The sequence below is a fragment of the Acomys russatus genome, chromosome 19, assembly GCF_903995435.1.
Source record: "Acomys russatus chromosome 19, mAcoRus1.1, whole genome shotgun sequence".
Classification (NCBI taxonomy): domain Eukaryota; kingdom Metazoa; phylum Chordata; class Mammalia; order Rodentia; family Muridae; genus Acomys; species Acomys russatus.
This window is the reverse complement of record NC_067155.1, coordinates 36,866,773-36,882,725: the sequence shown is the minus strand read 5'-3', so window position 1 is coordinate 36,882,725 and position 15,953 is coordinate 36,866,773. Positions and strand designations below refer to the sequence as shown.

Below are 15,953 nucleotides of genomic sequence, written 5' to 3'. Positions count from 1 at the left end.
CCCCACCCCACCCCAGCTGCTCCTGCTGGCCAGAGACAAGAGACAGTGGCTGCTTGCACAGAGGCCATGGCAAGTGTTTGTCCCATGATGCAGCTATGGGTGGCAAAGGGGCTTGGGGCCAATGTGAGGTGATGGTATGTAAGACCAAGAGCTTGGCCAAGGTCTGGGGGCTGCAGTCTGAGACGCTGCGGGACAGGCTGGGCTGAGGTCTAGTGGCCATAGCGGGAGGATGCTTTCGGGAAGAGGCTACATGGAGGTCTGGCGGCTGAACAGCTCTATGGTGAGCGCGCTGAGGAAGGCTGGGATGCTATCCTGCTGCAGCAAGTGCAACTCAATGAGCTCGGGCACTGAGCGTGAGAACTCTGTCTCCAGCAGCTGCATCTTGGAGCCTGAGGGTCCCGTGGCCTGGAGGAGGAAAGAAGAGAGGGGTGTCAGTGGTTGCTGCTGGGCAGGTGGCTGCCCTGCCTTCACATGCGCCCCAGTAGAGGGGGAGATGGACAGGAAAAGCTGTGCTGCCTGCCACCTCTACTGGGGCACTGGCTTGCTTCTGTCAACTGCCCACTGAGGCAAAGTTTAAGGTCATCAGCAGAGGGAGCTGAGATTCAGGATGGTCAACCAGTCCTGTCCCAGGGCTATCCCAACTACAACAGGCTGTGGATTCCCGGGGACCTCCATTCCAGTCACCGGCTCTTCAGCTGCCACCTGCTTGATCTGGGGAGGTGAAGCAAGCCCAGAGTGTCTTCCAGGATGCTAGGTATTGCTGATGGAGGTCTGGCCCTGGCAAGGGTGGAGTCTAGAGCCCAGACTGGTTCTTATCCTGTTTTCTTATGTCATTTATACCTGAACAGAGGACATAGTAGCTCTGTGACCGCTAGGATGGAGAAGTGGGAGTGGAGCATGCAAACAGGCTCACAGCTGCAGTGGTACACAGCTGTTTCCCTGGGCCTACTCCAGGCAAGCTGCCCTCTTCACCACGCAGGCTGGGCTGGGAGAAGCAGACAGAGGCCCTGGGCCTTCCTGTCACCCTGACTTTCCCAGGAGTCATATCCTAGGGCCTTCTGCGAACGTGCTGAGCCATGCTGCAGCAGCCAGAGATGTAGAAGGGCTGCTTAGGTAGGGGAGAAGAGGTCCTGCTTGCAAGGCCAGGCAAGAAGTAGTCACAAGCTGGGCACAGTGGTGCATGCCTCCCAGGACTCAGGGAGGCAGAGGCAGGCAGATCTCTGTGAGTTCGAGGCCAGCCTGGTCTATAAAGCAAGGCCAGGGTAGCCAAGGCTACACAGAAAAATCCTGACTCAAAAAACCCAAAAGAACAAAAGATACCCATTCAGGATCGCTCCCAAACCTTAGGTCTGATGTAGGACTAGTGTCCAACAAACCCAGAGTCCTTCCCCACTCAGCCACAGAGAGAGGAGGGGGCCAATAGGAGTTGGGCAAAGTCAGACTGGATGGTTCTCCAAGGAAGTAGCATGGAGGAGGGGGCGGCGATAAAGCAGATGGCTTCTAGGGTCACGGAGGTGGAGGGGGGTGGGGGGAACGCAGGTCAAGCTATTAGGACTGCCACCCCAAGAAAGGCATGCATCCAGAGAGGATGAGGAGAAATCAGAACACCTGTGCATCGATGGCAGGAAGCTCAGCTACTGGGGAAAAGCCTGGCAATTCCTCAGCATGACCGTGTGATCTATTGGTATCCCTTTAGTGTGCACCCGGGGCAATCAAACATACATGCCCACACCAAGATGCACAGAGGCATGATTCATAACGGCCTGAAGGGATGTAGGAATAACAAAATGCAGTTTAGCTATATATGTATATGCATATACACACATATAAATAAAATTCAGCCATGAAAAGGGAGAAGGCTTGATGTATGGCTGAATTTCATTTATGTGTGTATATGCATACACAGGGTCACTTGAACATGGGAGGCTTTTTATGTGACACCATCTATACAAGAAGACATGGCAGAGGAGGGTCGGGCTAGAGTGTGAATGGAGTGGAGGGTGAGAGAGGTAGGGCGTGCCTGCTTTAGGGACATTGTTTCTCTGTGGATTAGCCTGTGCCAATGAATGCAAATGCATGTGCTAATGAGAACCCAAATGTACGGCCATGGTGAGGCCAAGGCAGGGCTTGTTCTAAAAGGTCCCTCCTGGCAGTGGCTCTGCAGGTGCCCCTGCTCCCAGGAGCCACACAGATGGCCAGGCTGCTCCCACTTGTCCTGGCAGCCATGACTGCCACTGACTCTCCAGCATGAGCAAGAAGGGCCCTGGGGAGACCGCAGCTGCTGTCTAGTCCCCCCCTCCCCGCTCCACCCCCATCCCTTGTGGGGCACCAGGGCATGTAAGGCTCTGTCTCACTGTTTCCTAAGCTGTCTCCTGCCTTGCTTGTTACCTGGGTTTTCCTCCTGTTTTCTTGCATGGGCCGACCCCCAGCCTGTTCCCATGGCCCTTAATACATTTAGCCTTGTCATAGTTCAACACAAACCATCTTTAAACAAAAATAAGAGAAACCACTCTGACCTTTTCTTGAGAAAATCCTTTCATTTCTCCCTTCTGCTCTCGACTCGCAATGTTTTTCCTGAAATGTCAGAGGGGCTGACTCTGAGGCAGCTGTTGGGGAAGGAGCAGGCGGAGCTGGCTGGGTGGGGGTAGGAACAGGGTGGAAGGAAAACCTTCAGGGTTCTTTCCTGTCCCAGCACCCTCAGCAGGATCCTTTGGTGTCATGTCTCCGCTGTTTCTCCCAGGTGTATGTCTGTGTGTCTGTTCAAGTGTGGTACTAGGAATGGAACCTAGGGCCTTATACAGGTTAGGCAAGTGCCACACCTACCAGCCCCTCACTGGGGGATTCTAGGCAGGGGCTCTACCACTGAGCCACACCCCAGCCCCTCACTGGGGGATTCTAGGCAGGTGCTCTACCACTGAGCCACACCCCGGGCCCCTCACTGGGGGATTCTAGGCAGGTGCTCTATCACTGAGCCACACCCCAGCCCCTCACTGGGGGATTCTAGGCAGGGGCTCTACCACTGAGCCACACCTCCAGCCCCTCACTGGGGGATTCTAGGCAGGTGCTCTACCACTGAGCCACACCCCAGCCCCTCACTGGGGGGTTCTAGGCAGGGGTTCTACCACTGAGCCATAGCACAGTCCTCTTGTTAATACTGTTTTGTTTTGAGACAAGGTCTCATTAAGTTGCCCAGGCTGGCTTTGAACTGAGGTCTTCCTACATCGGTGTTCCAAGTAGCTCAGATGACAAGCTGCAACACCCAGTCTTTATTTGAAAAAGACCTGTCTCTGCTGCCAGCACCATTCTCCTGTTCTTGACAAATAGACAAGAACTAAAGAGGGCACATGAAACCTACTCCCGTCCCATTGGCTATCTGCTCATGGAGCATCTATGTGGCCAGTACAAGTCCTGGCAGGTCCCTCTAGGAGGATGGCGGGAGGGCAGGAAGTATCTCCCTTTGCAAGTCTCAAACAAAACCAAGTCTGAGGTTTGCATAAGTTGGGCATGGCCCAAGCAGGCCCTTCCACAGTCCTTCTGCCCACTCTCTCAACTTGGGCCCCCCAATGGCCCTACTCCCCTCAGTGCTGGTAGGCTCACCTCCTGATGCAGACCCACCCAGGGAAGTGGTCCTGGCTTATCACCATGCGCAGGTTGAATGACACCCTGCCAATCAGTCCCTGCACTGCTCTGCCATGTTCAAATGCCACCCGGTCCCCAGGTGCCTGCAAATCACCATAATTAGGGCCTGTTCACTTAAAATTAGAGCGCAATTTTTTAAAAAGCAAATTGCCCAGTCAGACGTGCTGGCTGCGGTTAGAAATATTTATGGGCTACGTGCATGTGCCGTCTCTAGCTCCCTCTCCCTCTGTCCTGGGGATGGGCCAACAGCACTGTGGGCCCAGCCCATCAGGGATGAAGATACTCTGCTGCCGACAGTTGGCAGCCTCTGCACTTTGACCTTGGCCTCTATCTCCAGCAGGGGACTGTCCCTGAGGCTTGCATTGCTGAAGGGCTTTGGGAAGGGGGCGTGACTTGTACATGTGTGAAGCTAAGGAGATCCAGACGGAGATGTTCGGGTGGCTGGGCAAATGGCCAGAGGGATGCTAAGGACTGTCCATGAGCCAGCGTTTGTGAGTCCCTATCTGCTCAGGCCCAGAGAACATGGTGCCCTCCATTGTTGCCTTCTTCCTCAGCATCTAGACCTGGGTATGTCCCCTCTACTCTGCTGACAGTCCAGTGGCTGCCATTCCTATCCTGACTTGTGCTGTCAGAGTGGGTTGTGTGCAGGCCTCATGAGCCTGTGCTATCTGGGTGGTGGAGACAGCGAACTACTTCAGGAAACTCAGCTCAAAGACCTTCTTCCTTCCACCCATATTGTACTTGATCCCCAAGTCCCCACCAGATACTCCTCCTGCCTAATCTGGGGTCGGTGGCTCATGGGAAGAGCTGTGCCAGGGTGCTCTGAGACACTTGGCATCCAGCACAACCTGGCCTCTATCTTCTTCCTGTGCCCCAGGTGCCAGACCTCAGGAGGAACTGGCAGCCACTGGGTCAGTATGATGAGCAGACCTGAGGATGACTGTCCTGCATGCTGTGCCTATGTGGCAAATGGCTTGCCTGGTGTCCCTGCTGAACTGTGCCAAGGAAAATGTCCAATGTAGTGTGGGCTAATGACAAAGTGAGAAAGAAATTTACCATTCTGGTTAGGGGTGACCTTTCCCTCTGGAGCTATGAGGGGGGTGGCTATGCTGGGCCCTGTAGCCCCTGATGATTCTCAAACCCACAATTATTATTATTAGCTGCTTTCTATTTATGAGCACTACATCCCCCAGGCTCGCGTTCCGTTTCAGAGTTCCACAGCTGCTCCTGCAGCTCGGGGAGAGAACAGAGGGCAAAGGGCAGGACAGAGCTCGTGGGTCCTATCTGTGGGGTCTCACCCAGCAGAGGAGACAAGGGGCCCTGGCCCTTCATAGGTCCCCTGTGGGCTTGGAGACTGCAGGGGCCCAGGACGTTGGAGAATGGTGGTAGACAGGAGGCGTGCACCTCAGCTTATTCCCTGAGGAAAGGGAAATGCCGGGGAAGTCACTCTTTTGCTCAGACACTGTGGCTTGGAAGTCTTGGTCAGATGACCAGTCTCACTAATCAAAAGGGCTGGGAGACAAAACAGTCGGGCTGGTCTCCTCACTCTTCTTTCTCCCACCTACAGGGTACTAGGTCTCTGGGAGTGACTTCCAGAAGCCACCATGCTTACAGCATTGACATCACCTGGTGAGCTACAGCCACAGCTGTCATTCTTATTTGCTGGGTAACCAGGGCTTAAGCATTGCTTTCCTTCTCCAAACTAGTATCCTCACATAAAACAAGGTTTGGTGCCTTTGGCCCTTTGTTGGGGGAGGGGTGTAGGCAACTCAGAGATTCCAAGCCATACACAAAGCTCCCAGTCAAGGCAATGAACAGGAATAGTCACTCACGACCTGAATGAATCCAAAAGAGCCAGGGAACCAGGGAGAGGCTCACTGGGTAAAGAGCCCGCAGACCACGTGAGGACCTAAGTCTAGAATGCTTCTAGAGCCAGGCGTGGCAGTGCCCATCCGTAATCCTGACACTAGAAGAGGCGGAGACAGATTCCTGGAGACTGAGGTCCAGCCAGCCTAGCTGAGCCAATAAGCTCCAGCATCCCTGAGAGATGCTGTCTCAAAAGACAGGCTGGGCAGCTGGCCAGAGGGCCTGGCAGGTACAGGTGCTTGCCACCAAACCTGAAGACCCGAGTTTGGTCCTTATTGAAACTTGCATAGCGGAAGCAGAACCAATTCCGCCTCTGGCCTGAGTGAACGCTGTGGATGTGGACCGCCCCATCCGTAAATAAATGAAGAAAGAAGGTGGAGCGCATTGAGGATGATGGCCCCACATGCACACATGTACTCCTGTAACCTGCCCCTCCCAAACATACAAACACACACACAGGAGAAAATGCCACAAAACCCAAACTGCGAAGCACAATTTTCAAGTCACTGGACCTAAGGGCATAAAGGATCAAAACGGCTGGCCTGAGGTCGCAGGGCAGAGAGCTGATGGCGCAGGAGGAGATGACTTCAAGAGTGGGCAGAGGTGGGACCAGGGCAGGCCGGACACTGCCCTGAAAGGATGAGTGATCCTATAGATGCCGTGGGAGGAGATACCCAAGGTGACAGAGAAGATGTCATCCATCCACGACAACCGGGTCACATGACAGGGCTCCACAGATATCTAGCGTCTCAGAGGAAAGGTCAGGGTGTGCTGGTCAATTCAGTCCCACCCTTCAGTGAGATCTGCCTCAAACCATGTGCATGGCTCTGTGTTACCTGACACTCAGCTCTAATGGGTATTGCTGGGCTCTCTCCTGCTGCTGCGGGAAGCTCAGATGAAGTGAGCTGCAGTGCAATAGGGAATTGACAGCGGCCGCAGGCAGCAGCTACCAAGGAAACATTCCTGGTGACAGCTCTGTGGAAAGGTCTGCACCTACCCTCAGAAACCTGGTGAATGAGGCCAAGGGAGACCTGGAGCAGTGCCCTGCTCAGACCCTGGCCTTCATAATGGGGGGCTGTGATCTGTTATTCAGTGATATGTAACCGACAAGGGGTGGGGTGAAAAAATGCTTGAGGAAATAACGCCCATATTTGTGCAACGCAGGGACAAGTTTAAAGCAAAAGACCTAAGAAGCCTAATAAACTCCTAACAAAGCAAGAAGGAAATAGCATCACAGCACACCATCAACTTGCTGAGCTCCAGGAAAAGACAAAATCTCGAAGTAGCTGGCAGGAAGAGAAATGCTTTCTCTACAGAGGAGTAAAGATAAGGATGACAGCAGCTTCCTCCCTGAAAACAATGACAGCAAGAAGTCAGTGGGGCAACAGGGAACAGACCAGCGACCCAGAATGCAACACACAGTGGGATAACAACCCTGAAGACCCTTCAGACACTCAAGACCTATATGACTGACTCTCAAGCTGATCTATACTATAGACCACCCACTCACCCACCCATCTATCCATCCACTCATCCACCCACCCATCCACCCATCCATCCACTCTGTCCACCCACCCACCCATCCATCCATCCACTCACCCACCCATCCATCCACTCACCTACCCAGCCACCCATCCATCCATCCATCCACCCATCCACTCACCCACCCACCCACTCATCCATCCATCTACTCACCCACCCACCCACCCACTCATCCATCCATCTACTCACCCACCCACCCACCCATCCATCCATCCATCTACTCACCCACCCACCCACTCATCCATCCACCTACCCAGCTACCCATCCATCCATCCACTCACCCACCCACCCACCCACCCACCCATCCATCCACCCACCCATCCATCCATCCATCCACCCACCCATCCATCCATCCACCCACCCACCCATCTACCCACTCATCCATCTTGCCACTCACCCACCCACCCACTCATCCATCTACCCATCCACCCATCCATCCACCCACCCACCCACCCATCCATCTTCCCACTTACCCACCCACCTACCCATCCATCCATCCACCCATCCACCCACCCACCCACCCACTCATCCACTTGCTCATTTTGCAGTTCTGGGGATGGAGCCTAGGGCCTCATGCATAACAGTAAGCACTCTACCCCAAGGCACTCCTGAAGTCCATGGGAGGATTTAAGGCAGTTAACCTACCATCTAGACACTCCAGCCACTCACACAGACTATTTTAGGAAAACTGTCTCAACCCTACCCAGGTCTGCTTTGAGATGAAAATCTGAAGACATTATGAAAAAAAGACAAAAACTACAAAACAAGGACCCTCTGGCAACAGAGAGTTCCCAAAGAGCATGGCCACAACCCAGGTCCCACAGCATAGTGCACACTCTTCCTTACAACTATGTGTGTGAGTCACTTGTGTAGCCAGAGGTCAGAGGCCAACCTTGGGTGTCACTCCAAGTGCAGTCCACTTTGGACTTTACTTTTTGAGACAGTCACTCCCTGACCTGGTGTCCACTGATGAGGCTAGTCAGGTGGGCATGAGCCTTACAGATCCTCCTGTCTCCATCTCCCCAGCATAGGGATTAGAAATCTGAACCCCAACACGTGACTTTTAAAAATGTAAGTTCTGGGATCAAACTCAGGGCTTCATGCTTGCAAGGGCAGTGCTCTGCTGACTGAGCCATCTCCTAGCCCCTCCCCCCTGCATCAGTCACATTTGCATAGTTGTATAAAATACTAAAAGATGACTGATTTTCCTCCCAGTGTCCCGGACAATCATGGAGGGGCTGAGGCGAAAGAGAGCACCTCGCTTTAGCTGGAAGCAGAGAAGGGGGCTGCCGGGGTCAACCAGGACAACACACAGCAGACACATGCCTAGTGACCTGCTTCCTCCAGCAAGACCCCACCTCCTAAAGCTTCTAGACTTCCCCAGGCAGGCTTGAGCCTGTAGAAGGTGCTGTCCGTTCCAAACAATGACCCAGCCAGGCCTCTCCAAGAACACAAGGCTGCTTGGCACTGGAGACTCTGGTAACTTAACTACTAACAATGACAAAGAAACTTTACCCTCATCTCAATGCAAACACATGCACGCACACACACACGCACACACGCACAAACAACAAGCAGCATACATTTCCCGTGTGTGTGTTTGCTCAGGTGTGTGTGGTTCATGTGTGTGTGGAGACCAGAGGACAAACTTAGCTATCATCCCTAGGGTCATACGTCTTCATCGCCGTCACATGGTCCCTCACTGGCCTTGGAACTCAGCTGGCCAGAAAGCCTCAAGATCTGCCTTTGTCTGTCTCCAGTGCTAGGGTGATAAGTGTGCCACTATGCCTGGCATTTTTGTGGGCAGGAGGGGTTCAAACTCAGATCCTATGGTGTTCTTATCCACCAAACCACCTTCCTAGCATACGTTTTTCAAAAACAAAGCCAAACATCTTGGCAAAGTAGGATGCGAGCAAGGATGGTTGTGGGCAGTGCATGGTATAGCTATCCCTGAGGGTCAGAAGTGAATGTTTCTCTCAGATGAGAGAGATGAACAAAACGCCCGCTCACCACCTCGACACTAGCAACAAACAGAAATGAAAAGTGTAAACCAATACTTTTTTTTTTTATAACAACACTGAAACATGAAGTACCTAGGGAAAAATTGAGAAAAGATTGAAACAGCTGCGGGAGGAAAATGAGAAGATGGGGCTCAGAGCAAGTACCCCCCACCCCTCCTAGCCCCGGCTGGGAAGTATGTTGCTAAGATGCAGCGTCCCCAGACACTCTGCACAGTTGGTGCATGCCCAGTCAACACCCCAGCCGCCCTCCTGCTGCTGTAGAATGTGAAGGAGCTCTAGAAACCCTGGGACTCCCACAGAGTCTGAAAAAGAGCAAGACTGGAGCAAACATTGGCTGGATGGCAGGCTAGGGATGCAGATGTGGTCCTAGCAGCATCAGGCACAATGGATAGACGGTGGTAGCTCACCCTGAGGCTGACTCTCAGGTTCATGGCCAAGGTACAAAGATAACTGTTTCCTAAGCAATGTCACTGCCGGGACACATGTAGGTATGTGCTCCCTTCTCCCCACACTTTTTGAAACAGGATCTCATGAAACCCAGGCTGGCCTTAAACCCTGTGTAGCCAAGGATGGCTTTGAACTCCTGATCCTCCTGCCTATTCCTCAGTGCCGGGATTCCAGGCATGCACCAGCACACCTGGTTTATGTGGTCCTGGGATAGAACCCAGGGCTTTGTGCGTGCTAGGCGAGCACTCTGCCATCTGAGCCCCATCCCAGAGGCGTAGATGTCTGAGAGAACTTTAAAACATGTCCAGTATCAGATACAAGTCAACTACAATGCCTTAGACACGTAAAACATACACAGTAGAACTGCTAGAAGAAAAGCACAGAGAAAAATGCTCGGATTTTCTAACACCAGACGCACACGCCACAGAGGACTCACGAGCCATCCAAAAGGAGAACCTCTGCTCTTCCCCACATGCCTTCAGAGAAGGAAAAGGCGAACGTTGAAGGGACTCTGGCCAGCTCACGCGCATGGCTCTGGCAGGCTTTGCCCTTCTCTCCCATTCCCTCTGCCTTGCTAAAAACCATTCCTCTCCTGAAGCTGGTCACTAAGGTCTACTCCCTCACTTGGCCACTTCCTCCTTCTGAGGCTGACTATGAAGATCTAGTTAGCAAAGTATCAAAGCCCAGCAATCCAAAGCCCCCCTTGGCTCACCCAATTAATCTGTCCTATTAACACGGAACAGCTCATTCTGACATAGGGTGTGCCTTTATAAGCTGCCATTTGCTTACGGGCCATGTCCCTCCTCCTCTTACCCAGAGGCAGCCCTCTGTCTTCCGGGACACACACCCCTCCCGTCTCCCTTGCTCCCTTCCCCGTCTCTCTCATCCTCTACCTCCTGTCTTTGTCTCTTATTCTCTGCCCTCTGTCCCTCTGGGGCAAATCAATCTCCTTTGTGCAGAGAACTTGGTCTTGGGAGTCCTAAGCTGATACTTTTGCTAACAAGTGTGGCCTAGGAGAACATAGCATGGTTTATGGCGGATAAAAATTGTGCGCCCAGCTATGCAAAGACTCCCCAAATCCAGTATCAAGGAAATAAACCTAGTTAAAAAAAAAAAGAGCTAGCCGGACATGGTAGTGCAAGCCTATATTCCCAGCACTCAGGGAGGCAGAGGCAGGCTGTGAGTTCGAGGCCAGTCTGGTCTACAAAGCAAGTCTAAGACAGCCAAGGCTACACAGAGAAACCCTGTCTCAAAAAAAAAACAAAAACAAACAAACAAACAAACAAACAAACCAAAACAAGACATAAAGCAAAACAAAACAAAGCCAAAATAAAAAAACGAAAGGAGCCAAGGGGCTAACAAGATGGCTTGGTGGGTAAGAGCTTGCCATGCAGCCTGAGGATCTGAGTTTGCTTTTTGGAACCCATCAATGAAAGGCGAGAATTCACTCCACCAAGTTGTCATCTGTGTCCCTGAGCAAAGATTTGAAGAGACACATAACCAAAGAAGGCTAACACAGTAGGCAGAGGTTCCATATCTACATGCATGTATCTGCTAGGTAAGAGGCAATGCATGTCAACACCAAGACACATATGTGAGTGAATGCTCCCTGGAAGCTGTATTTGCAATAGGCCCACCTCAATGCCCACCAACAGGTGCATGGATAAGCGAGTTGTGATAAGTCCATTCAATGGACTACTATTTAGTATTTAAAAGGAATGAACTGTTGATGTGCAAGGCAACAGGAACGAATGGACCTCAAATTAATTATGTCAGATGGAAGAAGGTAGACTGGAAAGTACACTGACAGGAGATACCTGGGGTTGCCGGGGAATGGGGTGAGTTGGAAGGGAGCTGCAAAGGGGCAGATGGATTCCTTGCAATGACACAAGATGGTATAACTGACCATCTTGGCATTGAGAGGTGTGCCCTCTCTTGTTGCAATGAAGCAGGCATCGGGCTTTCTGGGGTGGGCAGGGTAGGCCCTTGCAGACACAGGATGCCCCTGTTGTTCTTGGCCTTGATTGATGCATGGTCTGAGAATGGCAGTTTTGGCCCCAGAAAACCACACAATACCTGCTTAACACTTTGCATGTAAAGCCCAAAGGGCTCCAGGAAACACCCCACATGTACTAAGACAGTCCTAGTAAAAGGGGGCTAGCAAGATAGCTTGGTGGGTAGAAAACTTGACACATTGCCTGAGGACCTGAGTTGATCCTTAGAACCCACGGAAAGGTGGAGAGGACTCACTCCACAAATTGTTTTCTATCCTCCACACAGGTGCCTGGAACAATACTTCCCAAGGCAGTATTGGGACTGTGGACGATCAGGAGAGTTGGAGCTATGGAAGATAAGTGGCCTTTAGAAAGTTCCACAAGAGGGGCGCAGTTCCCCATTACACATGTAGAAGTCACACGAATGTTTGTTACCCTTCTGCAGAGCTGGCGGTGGCACAGGGTAGACAGGCATATCTCCAGAACTGCCAGTCTAGCCACGCTGTGAGCTCTAGGCTCAGTCAGAGAACCTGTCTTAGAAAATAAGGTGGTGGGCCGGGCGTAGTGGCGCACGCCTTTAATCCCAGCACTCGGGAGGCAGAGGCAGGTGGGTCGCTGTGAGCTCAAGGCCAGCCTGGTCTACAAAGCGAGTCTAGGACAGCCAAGGCTACACAGGGAAACCCTGTCTTGAAAAACAAAACAAAACAAAAAGAAAAAAAGAAAATAAGGTGACAAAACCCAGTGGTAGAGGACTTGCCTCACATGCCCAAGATTAGGGATTCGAGTTCTAGCATCACCAAAACAAGTCTTGGGGCAGCCAAGTGATCAAAGTGCTTGTTACATAGGCATGGCGGCCTGAGGTCAATCTCTGGAGCACACACAAAGGTAGACAGGGAAAACCCACTGCAAGAAGCTGCCCTCTGATTTCTGCATGTGCGATGTGGCATGCAGCCCCTGCCCTAGCCCCACCCCCAACACACAGAGTAATACTAGACAAATACATTTAATAATAAAAGAAGTGGAGAGGGATAGAAAACTATTCCTAACACTTTCCTCTGAGGGAGCAACAGTGGAAGATACCAGAGCCAGCATCTGTCCTCCTGGCCCCTCCCTCTCAGCTTGTGCTAGGGATGGAACCTCAAGCTCTGTGCCTGCTAGACAAGTGCTCCCAAGTTCAGCAGAGTCACCAGCCATACAAACTGTGCCTTAATAAAGTGGTTTAACAGAAGAGGCCTGGCTGCCAACTGTCCACACAGGAAGGGAAGGCCCCTGCGGGTATGGGGACTTGGCAGAAGTATACTGCAGGGCTCACAGCCCAGCCCATCACTTGTCACCATGTAGCCAATCACCGGCTGCAGAGGGAACTCTATACTGTAGAAACCTTGGGGCAAGCCTTGTCTCCTTCCTTGGAATCTATCATTTGCTACATGTGACATTCAGCTCAGCGGTCATACTGGGTCATACATGGCTAGCAGCCTAAGGACCCTGCTCTGTGATGGGAGCTCGATGGCCTATGGTCTTGGGTGCTAACAGTGTGAGCTTGGGGCCACACTACACCTCTCCACCACCACTGCTGGATGCCCACTGGGTGCAAACACGTTAGCTACTTTTTGGTCATTGTGTCAGATTAGGCAACGTGGATAACTTAAAGAAGCAACAACTTACTTTGGCTTCCAGCTTCAGAGGGTTAATGGCATCATGGTGGGCAGGGCATGGTGGCAATGGAGGTGCTAACCTCATGGGGGATGGGAAACAGAGAGGGGAAGAAAATAGCCAGGGATAATATGCCCCTAAGGAGCCATTGCTGGTGACCTGCATTCTTCAGCTTGGCTCCACTTTCTAAGTTTTCAGAACCTCCCAAAATAGCGCTAACATCTGGGAGGCAAGCATCTCACCCGTGAGCCAAGGCTGAGGCTTGTTCTGCCCCCAGTGATGGGCAGAAGTAAAGAAGGCCAGGTGAGCAGAATGACTCTGGGGACCTGGCCCTGACTGTGTGTTGGCATGGTGACCAGGATTGAGGTTTAGGCTTCTCTGAACCATGCGCTGGCCTCTCAGGACCAGTGGTTGGTATGGAGCTGTGCTCTCGGTGGCTCCAACATGCTTTGCTGAAGGCAGCTGCCCTTCCTACATGGCAGGTGTGGCTCAGGGCTCCTAGTGGGCCCAGGGACATGGATGACAGCCGGGCAACCATCTGCCCTCAAAGCTGCGAGCTCAGGCTGTTGCTGTGGCTGCCGCTAAAAGGCAGATTTGTTGGTTCTTGGTTAAAAATATGCCGTGAATGACACGACTTTCAGAGGTAAATCTCTGCAGACTTGGGGAGGGGGGTGAGGACGCGCTCTCCTCAGCTTTGTGTCTCACTTGCCTGAAGTCTGACACACGGCGGCCTGGGCCCCAGTGGGCCAAGCCACTCACTTCTCAGAAAACCGCCTGGACGTTCCTTACACACAGCCCACTGGTACCTGGCCCAAGACTGTTCTGTCCCAGTTCAGACTCATGCAGAGCCCCCGCTGTGAGCTCTCAAGCAGACTGAGTAACAAGATAGCTGCCTGGCCTTCCTGATAGCTGTGGGTACCTCAGGATGAAGGCAGAAAAGTCTCTGTCGCTTGTGGTACAGAATTCACCTGTTCAGACCCTCTGGGCCAGCTGCTCTGAGCACTGATGGATTTCCATTCAGTCCCCACCACATGGGCTGGTGGCATCTAGTGAGGGCATCCAGTCCAGTGGCTGTTTTCCAAGATGTGCTGCCCATGGCAACCTCTTCCCAAGGAGGGATCCAGAATGGTAAGGAGGACTAAGGTTCAAAGATGCCTGCCTAGGCTACCGGAAGCCACTGTCCTGCTGCCTCAACACCTAAGACCAAAAGGAGTGCGAGGCAGAGCACTGACTTCCGGAGGAAGCCTCCTAGGGACTCTGGTAGGGATGTTCCCAATAGCCCAAAAGGTAGAATTCATCTTGGGCACAATTCTGGTGGGTGACTCAGCCCTCCTGTGAGTCCCGGGTGCCTCCTGGCCACCCTAGCCTGTCTGCCCATCTCTGTGGACTGCTTGCTTCTCCTTGGTATCAGCATCATCGGCAAGCTGCCTTGGTTTTCATCTTCAGCTGGCCCTGAAAGCAGAGCATGAGAGGGAATTTTCTTTCTTGTTTTTTAATAGGACTCGGTAACATCACCAAGCTGTGAGCTTACGGCTTTGTAGATCTTGTGTTTCTGACAGTAATTACTCACCGAGGCTTTTCAGGCTCCATTTCAACTCGGCAACTGCCCTGCCAGTAATTAAGCGAGAGAGATGAGGCAACAGATTCTGGGATTCACACGCGGCCCTTCCCCGCCTGGGCTCCTGGCTTCCTCTGGCTGGAGCCTGGGTGGGCGTGCTTTCGGGTTACAGCCTTTGGGGCAGCCTAGCTCTCCACTCGGAATCCACGTGACTGTCTTGCAACAGCTAGAAAGAAAGCCAGTGCTCCGTAAAGGGTACCTCATGGTATTGGCTGCCTGTTCTCTCCCATCTTTGGCTTGTTCTGTCACTAGGTGAGAAGGAACTCATGTCATCCATGCCGGAGATATCCATCAAAGTCTCTTCTTTAAGTCCGTTCCAGGAGAACTTGCTATCATGTCTAACTCTCCTCTGCCATCAGACTCTCCCTCCTCCCTCTGCTCATGGGCACCTCTGGGACCACTGAGCCATGTCACAAAATAGGGCAGGGTTCAGGGATCAAACAGCATGTGCACATGCGCACTGTCCATGGCCACTTCCCATGGCTTAGTTTGAAGACCGACTCAGAGACTCTTCTGGGTGAAAACTGGCTGGTTGAAAGCCCCCAAGGCTAAGGGAAAAACCAGACTGTGTGAGGCTCAGGGAAGAGGCTCAGCCCCAGTCAGGCTGCCAGGCTGAGTCACATGGAGACCGATGGTGGATGAAAAATGACTCCTGGACTTCTTAGGCAAGTAGGGCCCGTGAAGAGGAGGGAAGTGCCCCCTCTCTGACCTGGCTGTTTTATTATAAGCACTTCGGAGTCTCTGGTGCAGTCTTTGTGTGGAGGGTCTGGTAGTATCAGTTGTCCACACTGCTAGCTGCTTCCGCTTTGTGCCTGAGGTTCTCTGATTGTGGTGTACACTGACTCTGCAGATTAACTCTTCCTCTCTCTGGAGCACTCAATTGAACTGACCCAGGGGACTGTGGCAGGAAGCCCAGAGGGGGCCAAGGCCTAGTTGGCCACACAGCATCTCGACGGCTGAGTGAGTGGGCAGGCTCCATCAGCTGGCCCACCTCTGACTGTGCCAGGGCTTCCTTAAATACAATTGGTTAGTCACAGTTTAGTGTTCTTTATTGTAAGCTATTTTGAGAGGCAATTAAAACATCCCACTGCCAAAGTGCATGTCTCCTACCGGGAGTCCTAATATGAAGGAGTCAAAAACAAAGACTGGGGAGGAGACCCAGGCTCCAGGCTC

General features: G+C 52.4%; 1 protein-coding gene across 1 annotated transcript in view; it reads right to left on the bottom strand.

Moving 5' to 3' along the window:
- Mad1l1 (mitotic arrest deficient 1 like 1) overlaps positions 1–15,953 on the bottom strand; it is a 308,425-nt gene continuing 292,472 nt past the window's right edge. Inside the window, exon 17 of the mRNA XM_051161164.1 lies at positions 1–405. Coding sequence (XP_051017121.1) covers positions 247–405 — 159 coding nt within the window. The 3' untranslated portion in view covers positions 1–246. The remainder of the gene's footprint in view (positions 406–15,953) is intronic.